At 38.0% G+C, this 27,176-nt stretch overlaps 2 protein-coding genes across 10 annotated transcripts in view; one reads left to right on the top strand and one right to left on the bottom strand.

Moving 5' to 3' along the window:
• NBEA (neurobeachin) overlaps positions 1-27,176 on the bottom strand; it is a 680,233-nt gene that overhangs the window by 163,956 nt on the left and 489,101 nt on the right. For all 9 annotated transcript variants that reach the window (XM_070520525.1, XM_070520517.1, XM_070520519.1 and 6 more), the window contains one exon: positions 25,305-25,441. In XM_070520525.1, the coding sequence (XP_070376626.1) occupies positions 25,305-25,441 (137 nt within the window). The remainder of the gene's footprint in view (positions 1-25,304; positions 25,442-27,176) is intronic.
• Positions 21,168-24,008, top strand: MAB21L1 (mab-21 like 1). The gene has a single exon (XM_014830687.3). The coding sequence runs from the start codon at positions 21,643-21,645 to the stop codon at positions 22,720-22,722; it is 1,080 nt and encodes a 359-aa protein (XP_014686173.1). The 5' UTR covers positions 21,168-21,642; the 3' UTR covers positions 22,723-24,008.

The raw sequence follows: 27,176 nt of genomic DNA, 5'->3' as shown, positions 1-27,176 counted from the left end.
TCCTTGACTTCTTTGAATTCCAACAGTTTATGTCTGTCTATGACCATATTCTGCTTCATGATCTACTCTGCCTCCTATCTTTAAACTATCTCATTAAGTCATCTGCTTAGGAATTTTACTTCATCTACTCCTCACTTTCATTTAGTGTTGCCAGATAAAGCATAAGATGTTTGTTCAGACAAACAATGAAATGTTTATCTGAAATTCAAATTTAACTGGAAAACCTGTATTTTCATAGGATAAGATTTTGGATGGAGATGGAAAGAATAACCTTTTCAGATGCTAACTGGAAGTCCTTCATTTCTATATGCTAAACCCTACCAGACTTCCAGTTTCTTCATCATTCCATTTTCTTCCAGTTTACCAATCTGACTACACTTTCTTCCCTCCAGTTTAGAATCTGTAGTTCATCAGTCTAATCACATAAGTACCTTCAATTCTTTCACATCCATATCCTTCAGCCATAAGCTCTCCACAAATCCTCATCACCAGACATATTCTGTGATTTAGTTTTTCCCCTCTTCTACATCTAGATGGCTGAGTGATATGGATAATCGGACTTTATGTAAATTGATCCCATCACAAATTCATGGTTTCCATCATGGTAGGTCTTTACTGTTCCTCCTCAATCTTTTACTTGTTTATGATGAGAGTATTACCTCCTATTCCTTTCAATGATGGTTTAAACATCCAAGTCCCTCCTTAACCCTTCCCTAAATCCTAGAGCTTTCTACTGCCAAGAGAAAACTGACGCCTAGTATATACTCCACCAACTGTTTACACCACCATCTATAAACTTATCTCCATCCACAATTACCTTCCACAATACAGAAGCTTCTTCCTGGTAGATTTCTAGACCTGTCTGTCCTAAACCAACACCCTCACCCTCCATTACTATCAATGACATATGGGATACAGTAAATAAAATGAAATACTAATACCTGTGTAGAGTTTCTTTCAAGGAAAACTCAGCCAACTCTCAATTGTAGCCTCAAGAGAATAATATCATTTCCTTTTGTTAGTCTTGGAGATAAGGCCTCCATGAATTAGCCCTCTCTTTTTCAATTTTAACCTTTCTTCTATTGTTTCTCTCTCTATGCCTTAAATATGGGCAAATCTCTTTTAAAATTTCTCCTGCATCACTCTATAATTGAGGGATGTCTCTCTTACATTTCCTTTATATTTAGTTTTCTTGCAAGTGTATTTTACACTTCACTTACTCCCATTTACTCTTCAGCCCTTCTCTCATCTACCTTCTGTCTCTACAATTCCACTGAAACTGACGTGGGGAGACAAAGAACTGTTCATCTTACTTGGACTCTATATGGTAGCTGAGCTGTTCTCCACTACCTTTTTATTAAAACTCTCTTGCTTATGGCCTTTTGGACAGTTCTGTCTCTTGGTTTTTCTCCTTACTTCTCTGAACATCACTTCTCATTCATCTCTCCTGGATCACCTTCCTCTGTTGGTGTTCCTGAGGATAATGTCTTGTACCTTTTCTCATTCTACATTGTCTCCTGGCATCTTTCAAGCACTCACATGCTTCCAACTACTGAAAATATTATGAAGAATCCTAGATCTTTCTCCTAAGCTTTAGAGTCAGATATTTAGCTGCCTTTGGGACTTTTCCACTTGGACAAGCCACAGTTCAGCAGTTAAAACTGAACTCATCATCTTCCCAGAAAACCTGTTCTTGCTCCAATATTTCTGTATCTCGATTGGTAGAGCTTCTGTACTCAGTCACTCAAGGCAGAAACTTGAGAATCATCTTAGGTGTCCTCAAATGCTTTTTTATGATTTTTCTACCTTTCTCATGTAGTTGCTAGACATGGTGGAGGCTATGAGCTATACACCTACCGTATCAGTTACCACGATGCTTGAGAACAGAAGGATAGAAAGGGAAAAAACACGCTGGCTAACGTTTGCTGATAGGACCAATGTATTCATCCTTTGGGTTTTTCATTCAGAAAGCTTTCTTGGATTGTGTTTGTGTGCCCCTCCTTTATAATCCCTAGTAATTTCTCCTTTTCTAATCACTCAGAATTTAGCACACTGAGTTGTAATTGTGTGCTCAGTTGTTCGTAATCTCCTACTAGTCTGAAGCTCTGTGAAGGCATAGTGGAGAGCACAGGAGAGGCTCAATCAATATCTGATAATTGAATGACTTAAGAAATTCTTTGCCTGAGCACTGTGCAAGAAATTTTAAAGGAATGTTTTCCCATATTCCCGACTAATGTTTGGAAGCACTACAACTGCATTTTTTTCATTGCATTCTATTTAGACACAACTAGAAACCATGCAAGCCCACACAGTTCAATGTTCATGCCAAGGTAAGTTATTTATTTGCCATCAGCAGCCAGATGATTATAATTTTCAAATACTGTTTATTTACATATTTAAACTGGAGATTTCATGATTCACAAATATTGGAGTACTGAAATATCTATTTCAAATCTGTCTAAATTCTCCTGAATGAAAACACTTATTTTAATTGTGTTGAGGAGTAAGTGTCTTCAGGGAAGACTCTATTTAATGACAGAAGAAGATTTGGAACTGCCACTTGTGCCAATATAAGGCAGGAAAGAGATGCAGGAATTGCTTCTTTGTATAGTCTTATGACACCAAGATAACAATGGCAGCTTGAGATGGCTATCCAGAATCTCAATCTACTTGTCAACTTTTGGTTTTTAATAATTATCAGGAAAGAAGATAGAAGCCAGCCAGTTTGTCCAATGGACTCAATGTGTTATATTATTATAGTACTGTCGAATGAAATATAATGTATGAAAGTCAGTTTGTCCAATTTATTTATAATCAGTCTACAGATGAAACGGCTACTATGATCACTGTCATTGGTTTTTGTTGTAATCACTAACCCTGCCCTAATCTTCCTCCTACACTTTTTGATACCTTAAGATTCAGATAAGTTTTATCACTCAACAATTATTTATTGATCATCTACCATGCATATAGTCCTATGTAGGCATTTTGGCGTAAGGGTAGAAAGAAGGGTAAAAGTTTTCTTATCACCCAGGAATTCTGAATCCATTATGGGGACAAAACACATTTACAAATTTAATAACTTTTTTTATAGCACTCATCTACACTATACTAAAAGTAGAAAAGTCAAGGGTTATAAGATTATTGAGAAGGAAAGACCATTTTTAATTAGGAAAATCATAGAGAGGGAGGATACATTTGATTTTAAGAAAGGAATGAAATTCTGATTGGTGAAGAGTTAGAGGTAAAAAGGTAGAGAAAGCAATGTAAGAATTGTGTTTGGAAAATAATCAATCTATAGTAGAGAATGCAAGGATGAATGTCAAGAAGTTAATATTAGAATATTGCTGTGGCCGGATAGTGAAGTGCTTTGAATACCAGAAGAGGCTGTTTTCCCCTTCCTCTCTCATTTTCTCCCACCCTTCCTCTCATGAGAATTGGGAGTCAATCTGAGGTTTTTGAACAGGTGAGGAACATGATAGAAGTGGTCTGTGAAAAAGTCAATCCAGCAGCATTCTTTATGATGGACTAGAGAAGGGAAACACAGAAACAGGGAGTCACAGTCCAGTAAGAAAGTGATGAAGACCTGAACTAGGGTGATAGTGGTGGGTATGACAAGAATCCATGTGAAAGATACAAGGAAAAAATGAGAATCCACCAGACTTGGTGATTAATAGAGCATGGGGGTGGGTGGACAAGGAGCAAAGGGTGAGAGAGGAGTTAATAATGACTAGGATGTCAAATCTTTGAAATTATAACAATGACTTGAGTCAATAACAGAAACAAAGGGAGACATGAGAGATAGCAGTCCTCAAGAAAAGCTTTTGCTTCCTACTTGAGAGGAAGGACGTACAACAACACGGAGAGGACAGGGGCATCAATTTGGAAAATGTCCACAGGAAGTAGAAAATGATGATGATGAATTAATAGAGAGGTCAGGATTGGAGGCAGAGATTTGTGACACATCTACACAGAGATGATAATTCAATCAGTATAACCTTAAGATAAGAAGCAGCTAGAGTATACTGGGAGTTAGAGAAGAGAGAAAAGCGAGTCAAGTTAATGGTGAAAAATCAGTTAGTAAAGTAAGAAGCAAAACAGGATAATGAATACAGGTAGAGAGTAGAGCATAATAGTTAAGTGCATGGATGCTGAAGTCTTAAAGAATGGTTTCAAGTCACAGCCCCATCTAGAGGACCTTAAATAACTTTTCTAAGCTTCACTTTTCTTTTTCTTTTTGAGGAAGATTAGCCCTGAGCTAACATCTGCTGCCAATTCTCCTCTTCTTTTGCTGAGGAAGACTGGCCCTGAGCAAACATCCATGCCCATCTTTCTCTACTTTTATATGTGGGACGCCTGCCACAACATGGCTTGCCAAGTGGTGCGTAGGTCCACATCCAGGATCTGAACTGGTGAACCCTGGGCCCCCAAAGCGGCATGTGCGAACTTAACCACCATACCACCAGGTCAGCCCTAAGCTTCACTTTTCTTATCTCCCAAAATAAGACAGCAATGCCTTCCCCTCAGAGCACTTATCACCACCTGACATGCTACATATTTGTTTACTTGCTTATATATTTATTTGTTAATTTAGTGTCTCCCCCCTAGGATGTAAGCTCCATTGTCTAGCCTTAATTGTTTTCAGCTCTTTAGAAGATGAGATATTGAATGCTGCTTTGCTCTCAGCTCTGGAAAATTCTCACTCAACCACTTGCTGCATAGAATAAGTGTTCAATAACTAATATTATTCCTTTTATCAAGAGAAGAAAATTTCAAAAAAGAGGAGGTCAGTGATGTCAAGAGGCCATTAAGATTTGTGAACTAAGAGGTTACTATCACTTTTAAGTACAGTTTCCATAGCTTTATTATAAAGGCAATATTTGGCAGAATTAACAGATTATCTCCTTTCATTCCTTTCTTCTTTCCTATCTTTTCCCTTTTCCCATTCTTCCCTCCTTGCCTCCCTCTCCTCCTTCATCCATTTGTTCATTCATCAGTTCATTCCTTCCTTCAAACAGATAATATTTATTGAGCATTCATTATAAGCCAGGCACTGTTTTAGATTCTGAATATGCAGCAATTAAGAGATGAAATCCTTGCCCTCATTAAGAGCTTAGATTTAAATCAAGGGAGAAAGACACCAATAATGACAAATAAGTAAAAATATATGTTAGACAGTGACAAGTGGTAGGGGAAAAAGAAGGCAGAGAAGGGGGACAGAGAGTCCAGGTGGGGATGCACTGCCATTTTAGATAGGGTAAACACCTGAAGGGTGTGAGGGGACAAGTCGTGCAGATACTGGGAACAGAGAGTTCCACACAGAGGAACCAGCATAGGCCCTAATGTGAGTAGGTGCCAATGTGCTCAGAGAAGACACAGGAACGGTGACAGTAGTAGACAATGATATCAGAAGGGTGCGGGGAGAGATAGGGTGGAAAGGTGCTCACTGTAGGGCTAATAGGTTATTTTAAGGATTTAGACTTTTACTCTGAGATCAGAAGCCATTAGGGAATTCTGAACTTCAGGATGGCATGATCTTTCTTTTACTTTTAACAGACCTTTCTGGCTGCTATGTCGAGAGAAGAATGTAAGGGGTATAACAGGAGTGGGATAAACAAGGAAGCCAGGACTCCTCTTGGATAACTAATAGTACACATAAGAGATGATGGTGACTCGACTAGGATTGAAGCTGTAAAGTTGGCGAGAGGTAGTCAGATTCTGGAGGACTTGCTGATGTGCTGGATGTGGGGATATGACAGCAAGAGAAGAGTCAAGGATGGCAGCCAAGCTGTTGGCCTAAGCAACTGGAAAAGAGGAGTTGCCATTTACTGAGGCATGGATGACTGCAGGAGGAACAGGCTGAGGTTGAAGAGCAGGTGCTCAGTTTGGATACGTTACGTTTAATACACGTCTCACATATGTGAGAATATGTAGGGGAGATAGCTGGATAAATGAGTTTGGAGTTGAAGGGAGAGGTCTTGGCTGGAGCTATAAATTTGGGAGTCATCAATGTATTCTATTGGGGAGTACAGGGTGAATAACCATTCACTCATTCAACCATCACTGAGTATCTGCTGCATGCTATCAAAACCACCAGCAAAATTAACAGATGCTTCCATTGGGAAGTACAGGACAGATGACATTTATTTAATTATTCATTCAACAAATACTCACCTAGCACTATGCTAGGTAAGCAAAAGGGTTTAGAGACAGAAAAAGCTGGGTCTGAATCCTGGCTCTGCAGTTACTGTATGGACTTAGGTAATATAAGTTAAAAAAATATTCTAAGGTTTTTATGTGTATTAATTTATTTAATGCATGCAACAACCCTATGATATGGATATTATCCCCATTTTAAAGATGAGAATACAAACTTAGGATAAGTTTAGTGTGATGACTAAGAAAGTGGGCTCTACAGTCTACATTCAGAAGGGCTGGCTGAAAAATCTTGACTCTGCAAACTCCCAGCTCAGTAAACTTGGAAGAGTTTCTTGACTTCTGTGTCTCTGTTTCTTAACAATGAAATGATAGGAGCAGCATCTACTTCACAGTGTGGCTGAGAGGATGAAGTGCAGTAATGTAGATCAGGCACCTTGCACAGTCCCCATATAATAAGAACTCAATATTAACTAATTTTATCAGCTCATTCTTTGTCTCTTTCAAAGATATAAAAGTTTAAAAATAAAAAGGTGTTCTTGAAGCCCAAGCAATAACAATGACCTGCAACTTTTCCCTTCAAGGTTCTAAGGCATGTTATTTGAGTGTTCAGTTGACTTTCAGGTGGAAGATTAAAGATGAGGAAGAGGAATACCTCAGGTCAAAGCATACAGTTAAGACTAGAATTTATCCAAGGTGGCATTAAATATCTTGTAAGGAGAAACAGGGAATCTCCAACTGGTTGCTAGGTCAATACTGAGGCAGCGGAGTTGGTGATCTACACTATTTTAGGTTTTTCAGTGCATCTGATAAAGTGGTACTTGTTCTTCAGGTATTTATTATCTGGGCTGTAAGCTATGGTGAATATTAAATACTGAGATCAATAGACAAAATAAATAATTCTTAACAATGAATTCTGCTGTAGTTTCTAGGCAACAGGCAACCAAATAGGACATAGGCTACAAAAACTACCTACCTGAAGAGACTTCAGTATCTTATTTACTGAGTGTAAGGCTTTAATAAAGTTATAGCCTTCTAGTGTTGGCAATTGTGTCTGTCCTCATTCTAGTATGCCCTCGGTAAGCTACCAGATCTTCACCTGCACAACAAAAGTGCCACTCATTGAAACAGTTATAACAGGAAAGGAAAGCAAGTTGATGGGATTTAAAGTGTTACAGGCCACTGAATCACTGACTACTTGGTGAGGGCATGTAGAAAAATGTCATTCTCAACACTGCTGGTACAATGAAGCCATACGAATGAAACAGCTTTGAAACATGAGGTCTATTCATAAGGATTTTAAAAAATTTTCTGATTTCCTTGGGAAACCTAACGCAGAAATAGGAATCTTCCACTAATGATTTTCAATTATTTTACTTGTAGATTTCGTTTCCCAGTGGTACGTTTTCTAAAGATTCTTTTTACTTGATGTTTTCTATCTCTTATCTACTCATAGGTGCCATAAGCATTTTGAGATATAAACAAAAACAAAAGATGGTGAAGAACTGGCATTCCCCTCAACTAACACATAATATAAACTTTTACTTGGAAACATGTTTCTCAGCATTTCAAATACCTAATATATTTTTAATGCTCATCAAATACAATAAAATAGAGTAGCTGTATGAACACAATGCTAGGAAAAAGTAAGTGGCATAGATTATGATTTGGAGAATTCTTAGGAATCAGACAAGAGCATAAGAATAAATCATTTAGAGAATTAGCTGTGTTCCAGGCTTCATTAGTTCTAATTATGCCCCAAATATGCTCAGCAGAATGCACTTGGGTCAGCTGGGACTGACACACAACAGAGTAAGCAACTTATAAACTCCTCAAAGCACAGAAAGAGTTCATAAAACAAATGCTTGCGCATTGAGATTCATGTGATAACACTGCTTATTGCATAAGCCACCAGACGAGACAGATGGGCAGCTCTTCACTTGAGAATGTTCTTTGTAAAAGCACTGGACTTCCTCATTCTCCATTCAAGACACAAACTGCAAGAAAGCCAGATCTGAGACAGCCTGTCTCTGTGTGTTATTGCCTAGATGTCACAGCAATAGTAAATAAAGTATTAATGAAATATCCACATTTAGGGAAAAAAAACTTGGCCAAGAAAAACATGTGCCTACACTTGCAGAAATTTAAGGCTTTAAATAAATAAAATAAATGACACACTCACAAAAAAGTTAATAGATATGTTTGTTTACAAAGTGAAATAAATACAATAAATGTTTTGTTTTTTGTTCTTTGTTCTTTAGGTGAGGAAGATTGTCCCTGAGCTAACGTCTGTGCCCATCTTACTCTATTTTTGTATGTGGGATACCACCACAGCATGGCTTGATGAGCAGTGTATAGGTCTGTGTCTGGAATCCAAACCTGTGAACCCTGGGCCTCTGAAGTGGAGCATGGGAAATTAACCACTACGCCTCTGGGCTGGCCCCTGTATTTTGTATTTTATCAATTATTTACTTAACATTGGTTACCTTTTACTATTTAATCTTTTGAATATGTTTTTCAAACAATGTACTCATAACTTAATGGAGGCTTCTCTACTCTACATTCACAAATTCACTCTGGGTTACTATATATTCAGTTTTAGGCATTGCTTTTGAAGAACATAGAGTAGAATGGGTCTTGATTGGTGAGACTAATTTAGCTTAATAAAAAGTTTTCACATTGACTTCAACTTATTAAATACATCACTTTAAAAAAGTATTTGCCTCCACTCATGCTAAAATATTAAGACACTTGTTATCGGAAGATTAAAATATTAATGGATCAATATGAAAATTATTCTAATAATATTCTAAGACTCTATGTTTACATTTATTTACATTAATAGTTTATTAGTATTTCTGTGCATGTTCAAGCATTGGGAAACTTGTAGACTCCATTGTAGACAAAAAATTTGATGAAGCAAACTTGATAAATATGTCAAAATATATAGTGCATGTACTTTATACAAAATGAGGCTTATTAGTTATATATTTTGATAAAGCCATGAAAAACTACTATCAGTATTTTAAGTGTTTGGTAAAAAAAACCTATACAAAATGTGGAATATTTAGTAAATTTAATCTAGCCACAGATCTTATTAAGTGGATTAGCCTTTTTATGTACCTAGCCCGAGCAAAAACAAAAAATTCATTATAGTTGAGTTCTGTTTTGCTATAGATGTTGTAAATGTAGCCTATGACAAATTTTAAGAAAGAATGGTTATGCCTGTTAACCCTTATTCAAAACAATAACACATAACTTGTTATTGTAAGTCGAACCATGAAAAAAATAGCTAAAAATAGCAAGATAGAATGAGTTGGATAAAGAAAAAAGTCACGTACTTAGGACCCTGGTAACAGATATTTAAACAAAGATGATATTTATCGACACACAGCTCAGCATCTGTCGACAGGGTTATGGAGGCACCCCCTAAAAGTTAATACAGTCATGTTTCACTGAAGAGAGGACTCTCTACTCTACAGTCACCAACCCACTCTGGGAGTAATGAATCCTAGGCACTACACTTGAAGAAAACCATGGAGGAGAATGGGTCCTGAATGGTGAGGTGACTTAAATTATGCTATAGGCCTAATGGCTGAAGGGCCAGAGCACACTCAATTTGATATCTTAAACACTGAATTTAAAGAACTTACTTCTGTCAAAGGGATAAGGCTATACAGAAGGAAAAATAGGCACTAAACAGTGAAAGTTTCAAGGACAAAGATTTTGGTTCAATATTAGAGTTTTCTAACAATGAGAACTGTCTGTAAGTGCAAGTATCTATGTGAGAAAATAATGAATTTCTCATCAATGGAGGTAAAAGTAGAGTTGATGACCACTCCTTGGTACTGTTGTAGAGGTGATTCAGACAGTTAATGAGGAGGGCTGTATTATGTTCTCCTCTAAAGTTCTCTCCTGCCCTGATATAAAATGTCTGACTTAGGGGCTGGCCCCATGGCCGAGTGGTTAAGTTCGCATGCTCTGCTTTGGCAGCCCGGGGTTTCGCCGGTTCGAATCCTGGGCATGGACATGGCACCACTCATCAGGCCACACTGAGGTGGCGTCCCACATGCCACAACTAGAAGGACCCACAACTAAAAATACACAACTATGTACCAGGGGACTTTGGGGAGAAAAAGGAAAAATAAAATCTTAAAAACAAAAAAGTTTGACTTATGAGGTAGAATTAGCTTACTCCTTCCAGGATTAATTGCATGATACATTTTAATAAAATATTCACTGTAAATTCTATATAATTTGTATGTGGAATACTTACAAATTATTAAGCATTAGTACTGATTAGTAATCATAAGTAGAATTCTACAATTAAAATACATAAAGATAGAACATTTAACAACATAATCAGATGTATCATTGAAAAAAAAAATCCTTATACTGTAGTATCTGTATCAAAGAAAAGTTTAGTAAGGAATAAAAACAACTGGCATTCACAAAGCTTTCTTGGAAATGATTGTAATTAAATTCATGATAAAAGAAAATGTTCATTGTGTCTTGAAAGATGTACAATATTGTTGCTTGTACAACTCATTGATGTCACAGAGTAAAACTACATGGATAAAAGAAAAGTATATAGATACTTTGCTCAAGTAAGTGCTGAAGTAATTATTTCTCTTCATCATTTTTATAAAGATATAACCCATGAATCCTAACAGGTTTTACAAGGAAGTTGTTCTTTACATGAATTAGTACAATTTTATATTCATTAAATAATATATTTCCTAAATAGTTTCTCCTTATGTGACAGATCAATAGATTATTAACATAAAATAAAAATTCATAACATAAAAAGTGTCTCCATATTTACTTAATTAAAAGACTTATAAAGAACTTAATCTTTAAAACTCATCAAACAATCATATTTGTGATGTAAATGTAAGCCTGTGGTTTCTTTCCAGAATAACATTTACTTATATCCTAGTAGCAGTTGCCAAAACTATTTCTGGGTACAGACAGGACACATGTGCATGCATTCATGCGTACATACACACATGTATATCTCTGCACTATGCACTATAGTCTAGATGCTGTAGTGCTGAGAGAACCGCAGTCAGACAGACCCAGTTTTGCAATTACTTTTGTGACCCTTGGTAAGACACTTAACCTTTCTAAATCTCAGCCTCTTGATTTGTAAATGGGAACTAATATTTGTTGTGAAGATTAAATGCTCATTAAGAATTGGTCCCCATTCCTTATCACCCATTTCTCTCAACTCTTATAATTATTACTTAGAATTATTTTAAACATGAAATGAATTAACACATATTAAACTCTTTTGTAAATTGAAAAGAATGTTGCAATTGTAGAGTATTATCTCATTCAGTGGGCAACTGACAGTGTTCATTATTGTTTTGAAGAATCCATGTAGGTATACGTACCATAATATAATAACAAATTTCTATGGAACAAATCAACAACTTAAAACAAAAGCTCAAGTTTGAAAACAGAGAAAACAATCACTAGCAGCAATTATTCTCAAAATCATTTTGGAATAACCCACAGAGTTTTAAAGAAGTAATGTAACCATTTATTTGGAACAGGCTGGGCCTATAGACACAGTGGGAGAATAGAGGCTTCACAACTCAGTTGAAGAGAAAGAAAGAATATTTCCCCTCAACATTTCACCAGCCTATTTTCTGGCATAAACAATCTAGATAATTTTCTCAATAATTCACACTACCTGAGCTGTATGCAGAGTTTAAATATACACTCTAGTGTGTATATCTAACCCAGAGTTTCTCACTTGAGAATATTACAGCATTCAAGGGTAAGCAATGTAAATGATACAAAAATTGGAAAATTAAAAAAAAGTGAGTCGTTATTTGATATTATTCTGATTTTTGTTTTTAAAGATACAGATATTGAAACTATCACAGACGATAATTTCATTCTGACATGAGTTTAAAAGGTTAAGTTACTATCTGAAGAAAGGTAATCTGGCTGCTTTTCACAGCAGCCAGCAAGCTCTGCAATCTGCATAGAGAGGGGCATTTGTCATCATTAGCTGAGCTGTGACAGCTGGCACGCAGGGTGTCCCAGAATCAAGAAGTGGCAGAGACACTCTCGGTTTAGGTTGCCATTAAGTGTAGTAGGTTTCTTGAGGATCAAGTATATTTTATGAAAAGCTTTGTGATGTAACTAACAGCAGTGAACATATTTGAATTTTCCGTAACATGGATAAGACAATGATAGCACATAATTAGCAGGTTGCCTCTAGACAACAAGATGCCAGATTACAGTATGAATAAACATCTACTGCCTGCCACTTAGAGAGGGGGAATTATTTTCAGCACCCAAATAGCTCCAGCAGAGTGTTTTTTTCAAGGCTTGGATTAGGGTGATCAATTGATTAAATATATTCAAAGAAACAGATTGAAGATAGACTAGTCCCCAGATATATTTAAATTTGATTGTAAACAATGCATAACGTCTTAAGAATGAGCTCAACTAAACACACCTAGTATCGGATCCATCCTTTTGATAACATAAATATGAAAATTAAAATCATTCACATGGATGAAATCCTGCAACTGTTTGAGGTGTATGTAACTGATAATAAGTATTTAAAAATATCCCTTGACAAAAGTTTAAAATCAGAAATTTTTTTACCAACTGAGTTCTATATGAGTCTGAAACAGTTGTGGTTAATATATCTAGAAGAGAATTTTTAAAACTTTAAAGTTTCATAAATATGTTTGTCTTGTCCAATGCAAGACTCTATAAAGCAAAAGAAAGTTTAAATTAAGAAACAGGCTGATCGGATTCTTTGAAAAAGAAGAATGGTACAATCCCTTTAAAAAATCATCAATGCTTGGAAACATAATCAATAACACTAGGTTTTATATTATTATGTAAACTAGTTTTCCACAAATAAAACTAATTTTTGTGTTAATGTAAAATCTATGCAAATACATGCAGTCATTTATCAGGAAAGCTGACAAGCATTCCATATTGGAGGGGGAAATGAAACTGCCTCAAGAATAGAGGCAATTAATTATTTCTGTATTTTTTCTTCTTCTGTCTTGAGGCACAAAAGTTATCCATCCAGTTAAAACAGCAAATGAAATAAAGAGATTTTTTTTTTTATTTAAACACATATGGCTTTTGCCTGCAATACTGATCACCACAAGGTCTACAGATGCCCGTGGCTAAATTGTACACTGGCAGATGCACACAGGGGAAAACTGTGCTAATGCAGCGTGGAGAGCAAAACAAATGAAGAACTGAATTTGCTAGTAAAAGGAAAAAAAACAACAAAACACAAGAACCAAAAAACCCCACTCCCCCCCCCCCCCCCGTTAGCTATGCAATTTGCTTATACAGGTTCAAGTTGCAAAATATTTAACCTTGATCTGTTGCAGAAAAGTAGAAAACAATTTTAAATAAGTGAAGGCGTTTTTATGTATATACATGCATATTATGTATGTGAACGACTGAGCGATATATTTTTATTTATAGGGACAGAATGGCTAGCCATGTTTAAACTTCTCGGTTTCACAATTAAAAGCTTATGACATTCAAAACTGCCATAATATATGTGACTGAACAAATACTGTTGGAATTTCCAATTATTATTATTTTTAAAATCCATTTAGCTGCACTCTCTTAAGGTATTACTGAAAACTTGAAGGGCTGTTACGGAAAAATCTTGTAGAGGTGAGACTGCATACTCGTGGCAACAAGAATCCTATACTTAGTAGTTTTTTCTTTTAACAGGCTTACACAAAAGACATATAGAGGCCATTTCGATCTTGTACACTCTGAAACACTGGGGTTGTCTGTGTGTGTGTGTGTGCGTGTGTGCGTGTACACAGAACCTGCATGCACAGGCTATTTTGCAAACCATAAAAAGAGTATACTTCCTAGAAATGGCTTAAGAATATTAAGAAAGCAATAACTTCTTTCTTAATAGGCTTGTAAGCATGCATAACATTAAAATTTCTATTGTAATTGCCAAATAAAAATATAAACCAGAAAGCATTTAAACAATTTTATATCTTGGAGGAAGAAACAGAAGACTAGTTGTGCTATTCCAAGTTGTAAAAAAGCAAAATACTTGAAAGAGCATCATTATTAATGAAAATGTTTGCACTCCTACAATTTAAGAATTCTTTGTTTGGAGTATTTATAACCATCTAAATTTAAATGACAATGCATATTTATACAAAATTAGGATTAGAAGCACATCTTCCAAGAATGTGTATATATTAACTAATAGTAGCTCTAATAAACTCCTTGGTCTTGTTCCCTACCACTCAAAGGGAGGATTAATTTACCAAAAATGTAAAGTAAAATGTAATCTAAATATTGAGACGAGATTTATTTCTCTAGTGACATAAAGCTAGTAACATTACAAATATGCCTCAAATGTTGCTAACTTATATGAGGAACCTGTTTCTTAATACATATTTTGATGTGCAAACTGTAAAATATATTCATAAGTCTGATTCATACATTCATGCTAGCATTACAAAAACTAGCCGGTTCCTTTGAAAAATGAATCTTTTATCAAGCATTAATGTCACATATTAAAATTAAACTTTCATGTAAAACAAAAGTTATAAACCTATTGCTTGTATATCTGAAATATTTTATATTTTGCCTATACTTCAGTGCTCTCTGATTAAAACTGGTCTTAAATTAGAAGCATGATAAGATAATAAAGTCTAGGGGAATAAATAAAAGTGTTTACAATATAAAGATTTTTTGATATAAAACTAAAACACCCAGGCATTTATAAATGAATCATAAAATTTAGAAATTAGAAAATAAAATAGGGGCATGAGGAAACGTTTTTGTGGCAATGAAATGTTCTATGTCTGTGCTGGACATTATATAACTGTATATCTTTGTCAGAATTCACAGAATGGCACATTATTATGAAAAAATTCATAGAACAGACTAGTACTGTGTGCAAATTTATACATCAATACACCTGACTTAAAATAATAAAAAGATAGATTTCACATAAAAATAAAATAAAGCTATACTTTTTGTTTCACTAGGTTTACAATTTTTTATTAGAAACACTATGTCTTACAAACTCTTTATGCTCTTCATGTTTTTGATGTGATCGAGGTTTTTAGATAAAATGAACAAACATATATAGATTAAAAGTATTAACCACTTACTAGTACTTTTGATATTTTTGACAAACCATTATACAGAAAAATTGGCTTTCAAGAAATAGTACACATTGGTATACTAAAATGTATATTATTAGAATAATGAAAACAATCACATACAAGTGAAAATGAGATATTTAGGTAGTCTATTCTCAGATAATGTTATAATCTCTATATCTATATATAAAGCTATAAAGGAAATTCCTATTTATAAACTAATTTCCTTTTTTCTATAAAGCATTTATTTTATTGGATATAATATATGTGATAAAAGGTAATAGTTTTTAGCTAATGCAATTATCCTTTTAAATTATCACTCCAGCTACTAATCATTAAAAAAATAAATCTTGGTTTAGAGGAATTGCTTTGTTCGTTAAAAAATAAGCTTCCAAACTGTAAATTAGAAACAGGAAACATTATGTTAGAAGCACAATCAGTGGAAGTTGATTATCTACATATGATACTCTAGTCTCAAGGTCATGTTGAATATTTTCAGTGGCTTAATCACATACAGTATGGTGCAGTAATGAGAGCTATGCAGTACTGGATGACCCACTACAGATGCACAGATTAACAGACACTCATCGAGTCTGACTGCATTGTCTTTCCTAAGTGCAATAAAACGCTAGCGTACTAAGAGTACCAAGGATGTAGCCATACGTGTCAATGTCTGCAAATCCATGTCAGTTTTGGGTTCAGGAATATCTAGTTTTCACATATTCCTACAGAAAAGAATCATAGGAGCCTACTTATTCTGTCAGAATATGTCCATAATATCCAACCGAAAAATAGAGCTGAAATCTAACAAAATCAATTTAAATTTTATAGATTATAAAGATAACTTTGAAGGGTCTATGAGAAACCAGAATATTGGAATCAATACTTCCTACAAAATACTCAATAAATGAATGACTAACCCCAATATCCTTAAAAGTTGGAAAATGGTTAGAGATCACATTTATTTTGAGCAATAAGAAAATCTTTTGGTTGATAACCTTCCCCCCATAAATTTTTCAGTTTATGGATACAACTTAAAATATCCTGCTCCTTCGTGTACCTGTTCAAAGGAAGTGAGGAAACTGAGACAAATATCTAAATAACCCAGGCTTTAAATTTCTTTTCCTACCAAACGAAAGGTTTTGGCCAGAGTTATCTAGAACCACCTCAAATCTGCAAATCTGGCAGTGGTGATAATTCTTGTAAGGTATACCTCCAACTTCCACCTTTAATCTCAAAGTTACTTTCTTTTCAACACTTATTAGCACCAGCAACACGGTAGGAGAAAAAGTACTCCCCACTACAAAGAGGAGTGTATGATTGCATACTGGGGGGATGTGGGAAGCTGAGGCAACAGCCTTGATCATTCAGGTGAATAATTAAGGAAATAATTTTTAAAAATTAACCACAATTATGAACACAATGCAGTCGACAACAGAAACTGAAATATAATAATGCATACCGGAAACGTATACAATGCTATAAGCTGGTATGACCTCAATAAAATAATTTTAAAAAAATTAACCACAATTATCAGGATGCGCTGGTTGAAGAAATAAAATAGGGTCTAAATTGTGCAAACAGTGACCTCAATCTTCTGCTTTACTTTGTCATAAAGCTGGTATTAAAAATATGAAATAATTGCTTTAAGAAATCATTGAAACTTTTGAAGCTCTCAAGCAATTTTGTTTCAAGTGTTTTCATGCAAGGAGTCACAACAGGAAGAAAGGTATAGATGCCATCAAATTAGATTACAGAAAAACTCCCTCTATTTCACTTTATTTAATGTGACACATAAAGAAAACCCTGCACAAATATCTGTCTTTAATTTCTCTAGTGTAAAAAAAGAAATATATTGTGTCTGGCAGAATGAAACAGATGAAATAGCCTGGGTGCATTTAAAAAAAGAAGAGGGGGGTAGAAATCAGAGGAGTACAATGAGCTTTCAAAGCCACTCCAGCAGTAGGGATAAATAATTTAATAAACTCAACTTCATATTCTTTTTATCTCCCCAGTGTAATAAGCACATATTAAAAAAATAAAACCTTAAATTCATGAATACTTGTGATTAGAGTAGCAGCCAGTGGATAATGAAAAAACACAAAACAATATCTATGTGAGCATTTAACTCATGTATGCATACCTTCTAACTAACAGATACATTTTTCCAGATGAAAGGTCACAATTGCTTAAATTTATGAACAGGCAGTTCAAATTTAAATTAGGGTTTCTAAAACACAGAAACCTTGTATTCCTACATTTCTCAACATAATAAAGTTTTTCTTTAAATCTAATAAGGTGACTATGCATTACTTTGTGTATCCTATATAAGTTAAGCAGGTTTACAAATGGGGGATAAGTTACCAGGGAAATAGCACTTCAGGAAAAACTATTATGCCGTTGTTATTTTGAATGTTTCAAAGTGTTAAGGATCACAATACTTAATGATTTTATACTCATTAACAGTATGAAAATTTATGATAATGGTGTGCTTGTGACTATTTTGGATTTCTTTTCTCAATGGTACCTTTTAAATCAAGTCTGCATAGTTAACTAAGTAAATGAAATGAAAAAGCCAAGTCAGTTAGACTTTAAAATCTCAAATACCATTCAAATGTAAGCATCTCAAATTATCATTAAATCAAGAGATTCTTGGATTTTTTTTCCCTTCAATTAGGTTAGTTTTCTTCAATTATGCTTCTATTATTAGTTCATGTCAAAGATGTCTGCACAGCATACCTCTGAAAACAATTAAGCCCTTACATCCTAGAGCATGGGACACACACAAGCTTTTATTCTAGTACTATTAAGATGATGTTTATAGTAAAAAAAAATAATATAAGTAAGACTGGTGTCATTTGAGTTGTTTTATAAACTTTTCACATAAGTAAAAAATTGATTTTAAGCTATCTCTATGTATTATGTAATCATTTGAAAAAACTAGCTCAAGAGGTCAACTAATATTTCAAAAAAAATTACTATACAGTAGTTAAATAAGTTCCCACAAAACAAATCTAGCTCCAAAGCCTAGATTAAAATCAGCTCAATTACCCAAAAATATACTAAATAATTTAAATTTCTCTCCATAGGTCATTTCAACAACAACAAAAATAAAGCATAGAATACACACTCAGAACAGTTTAATTTTCTTTCAACAATGAGAGTGGCTAAGCTCAGTGAAAAGATTCAGCTACACAAGGCAGTTCATTTCACATGTTCAGTGTAATAGAAAATCACTGTGTAGCAGCAACAAGCAGCACTTGCACTGGAGCATTATTCTAGGGCGCCCAGTTCACCCACAGCGATCACAGCGGGTGGGTGAATCCCATGTTATGTAAATCACTGTCAGCTCCCAGTGTAAAGGGTGCTGAAGGAAGCAGCTCAGAAATCAGAGTCCTGGTGTCCCTGGAACTGAATGACTTCACTTCCCTGGAACACTCTAGGACTAAGGAGTTTCTTAGTGCTTTTCTCTCCATCCATTTCTCTTCTTCAAAGTGCAAATCGTTAGTGAAAAGGCCCCGGTTACACCAATTAGTTTGCACAAAGTGCCTCGGTGTTTAGCTTCGCTTTGACCCAATTAAGCCGCACACTGAGCTCCGAAGATGCGCCACCTGCGCGCCTGGCTCCAGCGAGGCCGGCCGGGCGCCCCTCGCGTCCTTCGAGTAAGACCCATCCGGACCGCCGCGCCACGGTCCTCTCGAACGGCCCCGGGGCCTCTGCGTCCCACCTAGGCTGCCTCAGGGCCTCGACAACCTGGGGTATTTGCAGGTAGCCCAATAAATCGAGAGGCGAGGTCTCGGCCGAGTAACTCTGGCCTGAACCCAGGGGAGAGAGCGCTGGGCGCAGGGGCCGTGGACGGAGACCAGAAAGCCCCGGGCTCGGCTGTGACCACACGTGGGCCCGGGCGGCAGCAGGGGCTGGGGGTGCGTGGGGAGAGACCGTGGCCTGGGGCAGACGTGGAAAGACCGGGGACACCAAGTAAGGTTTTAAAATAACTAGCACTCATAAAGAAAGCCTATGGGACACTGAGCAGAGGGAGGAAACCAGGATGGCCAGGGAGTGAGGAGTAGTGGGAAAAACGGGACCAGCGGGAAGCACATGGGGACCTGCGCTGGGTGAGGGACAGAGGTGGCTTTTCCCCAGGGACCATGGCGTATCTTCGCCTTCGTGGTCGCAGATTCTTGGGCTCTGATTTGCCTCCTCTTCCAACTGCCAAAAGGTAGCAGTGCGTTCACCCGCAACGCCTGGAAAGTGAGGAGGGGCTGTTCGGCGTCCCCATCCCTGCTCCTAAGGGAATGGAAGGTTCTCAGGAATAGAGTAGATGGATGACATGAGCCCCAAATCTAATATACTATTTTAGGCTAAACCAGGATCTATCACTCTTGGATAAGGAGAAAGTAAATAATAGGTGGCTTTGTGATGCTGTACCTGTCCAAAAAAAGCTGGAGAGAAAAGTGGGAACCCTGACAAGATCTTGTTAAAAGTGGCTCTGAGAGAAAGTGCCTACAAACCTGTTATCAGCGGTTATAAGATTTTTCTGGAAAGATTCTTAATTTGAAAGAGACTGCCTCTAAATTAAAGGTAAGCAATTAAAAATCTGCACAGATTTTAAAACCATTACATAAACCCTAGGTAGTATCTTTTTCGTTTCCTGTACATTGACACAACTGGTACCGCGAGAAGAAAAGATGTTGTGCATAAATCCATTTCCCCCTCCTGTTTCAAGGTTCCAAAAGAAATGTTGATTTCTTTCAAATTTTTCCAAAATGATATTTAAATTAAAAAACCTTGGATGGCTGCAAATTAATTTTCTTTTAAAAGCCTAACCATTTTCCCTTAATCAAATCACATGAAATAGTGTAAATTTTGAAGTCTACTGTCAGGTCACCACTAAGGACACTTAGGAGATATATCCTTAATTATACCTCTATAAACAAGCCAGAAAGCTCAAACCTGCAAATTTTCAGGACAGTTATCTGCTAGTAGGTCTCATCTCTATGATCTCTCCTGAATTTCACATAATAAAATACAGCTCACTATGAACGCACATTAAAATAATCTCCCGATCACAGAGAGTTTATTTTTCAAATATTTCTACCACTGTGTACTAACCTTAGGGTCCTACTTGTGACGCTGGGTGAGTCTCCCAAAGTACAAAGAGGACAGCAGATCGGGGGGAGGGGGGGAATTAACCTTTTTTTTTAAACATCCTAACTTAAACTGGGGTAGACAACACCTAACATGCTCAGCAATAATTTTCAGATTCCCTTCAACAACTGCAAATGAGGAAAAAACAGAGATAAAACACTGCAAAACGTTAAAAAAAATCACTCTAACATATAGGAATATCTAGAAAACTACACAGGTATTATTCCATTTAAAGCCAACTTGCGCTTACATGAAAGAGCAAACTTTCAACCTACATTTAAAAAGACCTCGAGGATAACAGACATTAATTATCTTACACTAAATGCAAGTTAGTGACTTTTGTTTTGGAAAACCCCATCTAGTTCACTCATTGATGGATGACCATTAATACACCTGTATTTGCATTTCGGCGGTAAAAAGACAAGCAGGGTTTTCAGCACGGAAGAGAACCACTTTGCCAAGTCTTTTCAGAACGTCAATATGCTTCAAGTAATACCAAGGCAGAGAGATTCTTTTTGATTTCCAAAACTGTCTAGGTGGCCTGGGTGGTTTTCTGCCGGCAGCAGTCTCCTACCTTTAGTTGTGTGCCTATATCCACGAGGGGGGATTAATTAGCCGGGTTGGAGCTGAAGGAGGCTGTCGTGACGAGCCCAGTGGCGATTGGCCGCCAGCCTGCCTGGCCCTGCCTTTATAATTTCCACACGAGTGCATCTGGGCTCTTAGACAAACCAACAGCAGCTTCTTCTGACATATACACACGCACACTCACCCCCGACACACACTCAGCACACTTTTCCTCCATTTGATTAACAGTCCTGCACACACAATGATTACGGGAAAGCGTAAATAAATACGGAAAGGGTTGCTTATTTTGACTACTGGAAGAGCTTTGCTGGGTCTCGGCGCAACTTTTGTTTTTATTACTGAGAAGGTGATCTCTCCATGCGTTTCTCTCACACAAGGATTCTTTAAGGGGAGAACAATCTTTCACTTTAAGACCGGCTGGGCTCAAAGATAAAAGGAAGGGAAAGCGGTAGCTAGGAATCCACAGCTGCAGCACATCGGAAAGACGTTTTTGATACATTTCTGAGCGCAGCGGCCCGTTTCTCCACCGAAGTTGGCTCCAGCTCTAGCAGCCGCATTGGATCCCACAGCTTACTGCGAGACTCCGGTGTACAATCCGGATCTCTGCCCCAACATGATCGCGGCCCAGGCCAAGCTGGTCTACCATCTGAATAAATACTACAATGAAAAATGCCAAGCCAGGAAAGCTGCCATTGCCAAAACTATCCGGGAAGTCTGCAAAGTAGTTTCCGACGTACTGAAAGAAGTGGAAGTGCAGGAGCCCCGGTTCATCAGCTCTCTCAACGAGATGGACAATCGCTACGAGGGCCTCGAGGTCATCTCCCCCACTGAATTCGAGGTGGTGCTTTACCTTAACCAAATGGGGGTGTTCAACTTTGTGGACGACGGCTCGCTGCCCGGCTGCGCGGTGCTGAAGTTGAGCGACGGGCGCAAGAGGAGCATGTCCCTCTGGGTGGAATTCATTACCGCCTCAGGCTACCTCTCGGCGCGCAAAATCCGGTCCAGGTTTCAGACGCTGGTGGCTCAAGCCGTAGACAAGTGTAGCTACAGAGATGTGGTAAAGATGGTGGCAGACACCAGCGAAGTGAAACTGAGAATCCGAGATAGGTACGTGGTGCAGATCACCCCGGCGTTTAAATGCACCGGGATCTGGCCAAGGAGTGCTGCCCACTGGCCACTTCCCCACATCCCCTGGCCGGGACCCAACCGGGTGGCGGAGGTCAAAGCGGAAGGGTTCAATCTCTTGTCCAAGGAGTGCCACTCCCTGGCCGGCAAGCAGAGCTCGGCGGAGAGCGACGCATGGGTGCTGCAGTTTGCGGAAGCGGAGAACAGACTGCAGATGGGGGGCTGCAGAAAGAAATGCCTCTCCATCCTCAAAACCTTACGGGATCGTCACCTTGAACTGCCGGGTCAGCCCCTGAACAATTACCACATGAAGACTTTGGTTTCCTACGAGTGTGAAAAGCATCCCCGGGAGTCGGACTGGGACGAGTCTTGCCTGGGTGATCGGCTTAACGGGATTTTGCTGCAACTTATCTCCTGCCTGCAATGCCGGCGGTGTCCTCACTACTTCCTACCGAACTTAGATCTGTTTCAAGGCAAACCTCATTCGGCTCTCGAGAACGCTGCCAAACAAACGTGGCGACTGGCAAGAGAGATCCTGACCAACCCGAAAAGTTTGGAAAAACTTTAGAGGACAATTTAATCAAGAGCCGATAGGTGAATACTCTCCTCAAAGTCTTAATTAAGTGTAAACTTCCTGTTCGATTCCTATCTGATATTCCACTTGATAGTGCAAACAATCTCTTCCTTGAAAAGGAATAATAATACAATGTTTAGGCTTCATCTCACCCACCCCTCCAAGGGGAGCAAAAGAAATAGGGGACGCAGATGGAGAAAAACCCAAACCCACAAGTATTAGAAGACTTCTTTACAAAGGATTTCCTATCTCCCTTGAAAAGTACACAGTAACACCCGGAAAACAACCTGGCTGTAATGCAAGACCACAGCGAAGCTCCGCCTAATTATCAAAGGATTATCACAATCCTGGTGATGTAGGTGCCTCTGTCTGTGAGTAAACACGACTTGGATATGCCATCTGAAGGAAAGTGTAATGTATATTTTGATTTGTAACAAATATTGTGATCTCACATTGTCTTTGAAAGTGTGGATGTTGGTGTTTTGTGATTTGGTGAACAGAAGTTAAATTGCCATTTTGGATACTTCCAGACATTTTCCACTAACAGATAACATTTAAAGGTAGATTTCCTCCTGGTACTTTTATCTGTCTTTGAAAGTGTCTGAACTTTAAAAAGTTTACATTTTGTTTCAAATATATTGCTTGTTCTATTTCTAACATTCCATAAATATACTTGAAATGTTATTTAAATATATTCAAAGAAATTTGAATTCAGCTTATATAATAACGCTCGAATATCTGAATTATATATTTGAAAAATGCACTTGAAATACACTGGATAATTACTTTCGTGATTTAGATTTTAATTTCTGTTGCTGGTTTTTATTTAATTAGAAGCTAATAAATGAAGTAAAAAAAGTCGTTGTGTCTCAGTTTAAATTGTTTTTCTATCAAAAGATTTTGAAAACTGAACCCACTTGAATATTTTAAACATTTCGAGAAATACACTAATGAATCATTAAAAAAAAACCCTTAAAACGTTGGAGAAAAGGTGTTTCAGTATAGCTAAGAAGATAATAGTCTACTCTCAGTTTCTCACTTATTTAGAAGAGTATTCCTTTCTACAACAGACACAATTTAAATCTACCCTTGAAAGCTTGCTCTTCTGGGTTAGTATTTCCGCAGGATTTTTGATAATACAAGGAAGAAATATGTTATGACAGTGAAGATTGCTAAGTTAAAAATCAGACTAACTCAGAGAAAATGAACCTAAAGTCATAATGAAACTTTTGAAATTTGTGTATGAAAGCTAGCTATGCTAATAAAAAGATAATTTCTGAACATTTTATGTCAAACCTGGTTTTATGTAGTAAGGGTTCTGTTAGCTAAATAATCAGAAATCCAAAATTCCTTTTTACTTCACAGGGCAAGCTAAGGATAAAAGCATAAAGACAAACTTTAAATTATTTAAAATTAAATACACTACATTCAAACTCATTTTAAAAATTCAGTTCTTCTGGAGCTAGAAATCAAAGCAGTCCTGTGACTATCCTTCAGAGAACGTTAATTGTCAACAAGTGCTGACAGGGCTCATCCCCTCTGGGCCTTAAGGCAGTTAGTTAATTCAGGTGGGGGCAAAGTTTAGACTTTCACTTGCTATTCTACTTTATAATGCTTTATTTCCGTATAAAATTAAATAGAAATAATAAAGTTCTGGCTCTATGGGAGCATTTGTCTTTGACTATTTTAGAATAACTGCTTCTGAAAAATAAACTAAAGAAAGATCTTTGTAAAATAATGCTTGACTATCTAGCATGACATTTATGCTCTTGAATTCTTAACTTCAGGAAAAAGTTAACAAATTATACAGTAACATAAAAGTTAAAACAATAAAATTGATTTCAGAAGAAAAGTGCAGGGGTGTAGAGCTTCCGTAATCCTCAGGTTTTAAAATATACCCAGTAAGATATAATAAACCATTATTTATGCATTTCAAATCGTCCAAATATGTATTTTCTGGTATTACACCCACAGAAGAACACAAACTTTAAACATCTGAGCCCTAGGATATTACTATGTATACACATTTAAATAAAAGCTTCTCAGAGAATCAGTTTTTCTTCCTCTTAAATTCACATGTAAAACCCACTCATTTCAGGAGTGAAAAATGGATGTAATAATGGGGATGAATTTATATCTAAATGGTTTCTCACCCAGTTTCCTTATAACCTTTCAAAGAATAATAATTCACATTGAAATCTACACTTCTGGAAATTAAAAGTGATCGTAATAAGAAATTTCATAAGACCCTTCCTAGTCTTCCCAGAGAGCCTCAGATGCTGTACCCCAGGGACATGGGAGCAATTGGCTTAACTACCACATCAGCCCCAGTGCACACAAAGGCACTCATAGACAGACTGTTAAAATGTGCATGCTCTGGCAATACAGGATTTAAAATCGTTAATATATTCTTCAATCCCATAAAATAGAGCATGTGTTATTTCATTCATTTTATTTTCTATGAGAAAGATGGGACTGTGCTCCCCTCCCCCACTGTCATTTAAAACCAAGCAAAACTGAAAACCACTTCCTGCCACAAAGCCACCAGTACTGTATACGGAATCATTTTAACTTACTTTCGTGTCGATCTTCTTGAAGGCAGGATCATCCTCATCTACCTCGAAGTAGATTTCTGTCGTAGTGATGGAGAGAGTCCCCTTGGCTACCACCACGGGAGCGATGAGCTGGGCAGGAGTGCTGAGAACCACTGGGCCTGAAAGACAAGGGCACTGAGTCAGGCTGAGTCCCTGTGACCCTCTCCCGCTCCCTCCCAGAAGGGTACCATAGGGTTTAATTTTTAAAGATGCGCTAAAAAAAAATGGTTCCTGTACTATGCGGCAAGCTCCTTTCATGTGAGATAAGGTCTGCTTAGCTTTTACACATTACCTTATAACGAGACTAGAGATAGATAATTCTATAAAAACCCAAGAGGTCAGGATACCGAATAAGTGACCTTAGCAAGCAAGTTTGCAACCTCCGCCTAGAAATCCTACATGGTTGGTGAGACGCTGCCATTAGCCAACTTAAAAGTGCAGAACGGACTCTAACGCCCCGTTCTCCACTGAGCACCACCGGCTCTCAGAGAGACCCTGGGCAGTCAGCACTGCCCCCAAGACCAGCCGTCGTGTAAAGCCGCTCCACTCGGCAGCAGCGTTCCCCAAGGATGGGGCGGGAGGAGGTGAAGGGGTATAGGATCTAAATATATAAATTTCACCGTACTAACATGTTTGCATCTTGCAGAAGATTAATATCGGCGTCCTAAGGCGCGCCACAGACACAGATACGCGCACACACGGACATTATATACACCTCTTATGTAGAAAAGAACGAAAATCGTAGTAGTGGTTTTCTCACCGAGAATCAGTCAAAAGTGATGAAACTGCAGGACGCCTGAACAAAACGATTCTCAGAAAAGTGTCCGAAAAGTGCTCCTTCTTAACTTTTGAAACTAGAGGAACTAAGTAAGCTTCAGTCAGAGATTTTTAGAAAATGTGCCTACTCAGGTGCTTACTTCGAATTCCCTCAATCTGAGTTAATGTTGAAAATTACAATTTCACGTTTCAGAACATTAATTCAAAGGGGGATTACAAAACTTCCCCTTCACAGTTCCCCGAAGGGGAGGCGTTCCTCGCTATCCTGGACTTAAAATACAGACAAGGAAATGAGAAAGAAAGAACTCCTTCACTTTTCTGTAGCAAGGGCGCATTACATCCCCTTCCATCCCCCCAGCCCCCTCAAGTGCATAGAATCAAGTCACAGTAACAGGAAGAGAAAGACAGTAAAAAGGTAGGTCCCCTGCGGCCGCTCGGGCCGGGCCCCTCGGCGGCTCCTCGCGGAGACCAGCTCGCCCCGCCACGGCCACGGCCACGGCCCAGGCCCCGGCGAGAAGGCCCGCCGGCCGGCGGGGAGTGCAGAGAAGTTCGCGTTTCCAGGCAGTAGCACACACCGACTTCGCGACCGTCCTGCACAAAGCCGTGCCCTTTCTGCTGCGGAATGGGAATCGGCGGCTGTCGCACTTAAAGGGGGTGGGTAAGAAGCAAACTGTGTCAGTGTCAGCCTTCGCCCCGATCAAGACCGCCTGGGTCAGCCTAAAGCAAAGCCCTCTCTTTTATTTTACTGCTTTCCACCCCCGAGGAGCCCGCACCGGGGGGCCCGGCCCGGGGCGCGCGGACTCCTGGCCCGGGTCTCGCGCAGGCAGTTTCCGCCGCGGAGCCGATCGGAGTCGGGATCCAGTACGGCTCCACAAGGTTTTTCTTTCCAAAGGGCGAGGCGGTCGATCTGAAGCGCCACTTTAAAGGCTCATCAATCTTAATCTAGGTTGCTCAAGTAATTACGCCCGAATCTCTTGTACGATTACAAGTGGATTTGGGTTTCTATTCCCCAGGCCCTCCTTTGTGTTTATTGGAGGGTCTGTGCGCGCTCCGCGGCGCCTCCTGCCTCCCGCGCCC

Source organism: Equus asinus, chromosome 11, assembly GCF_041296235.1.
Source record: "Equus asinus isolate D_3611 breed Donkey chromosome 11, EquAss-T2T_v2, whole genome shotgun sequence".
Taxonomy (NCBI): domain Eukaryota; kingdom Metazoa; phylum Chordata; class Mammalia; order Perissodactyla; family Equidae; genus Equus; species Equus asinus.
Note: the sequence above shows the minus strand (reverse complement) of the source record. Positions and strands in the feature narration are given on the sequence as shown.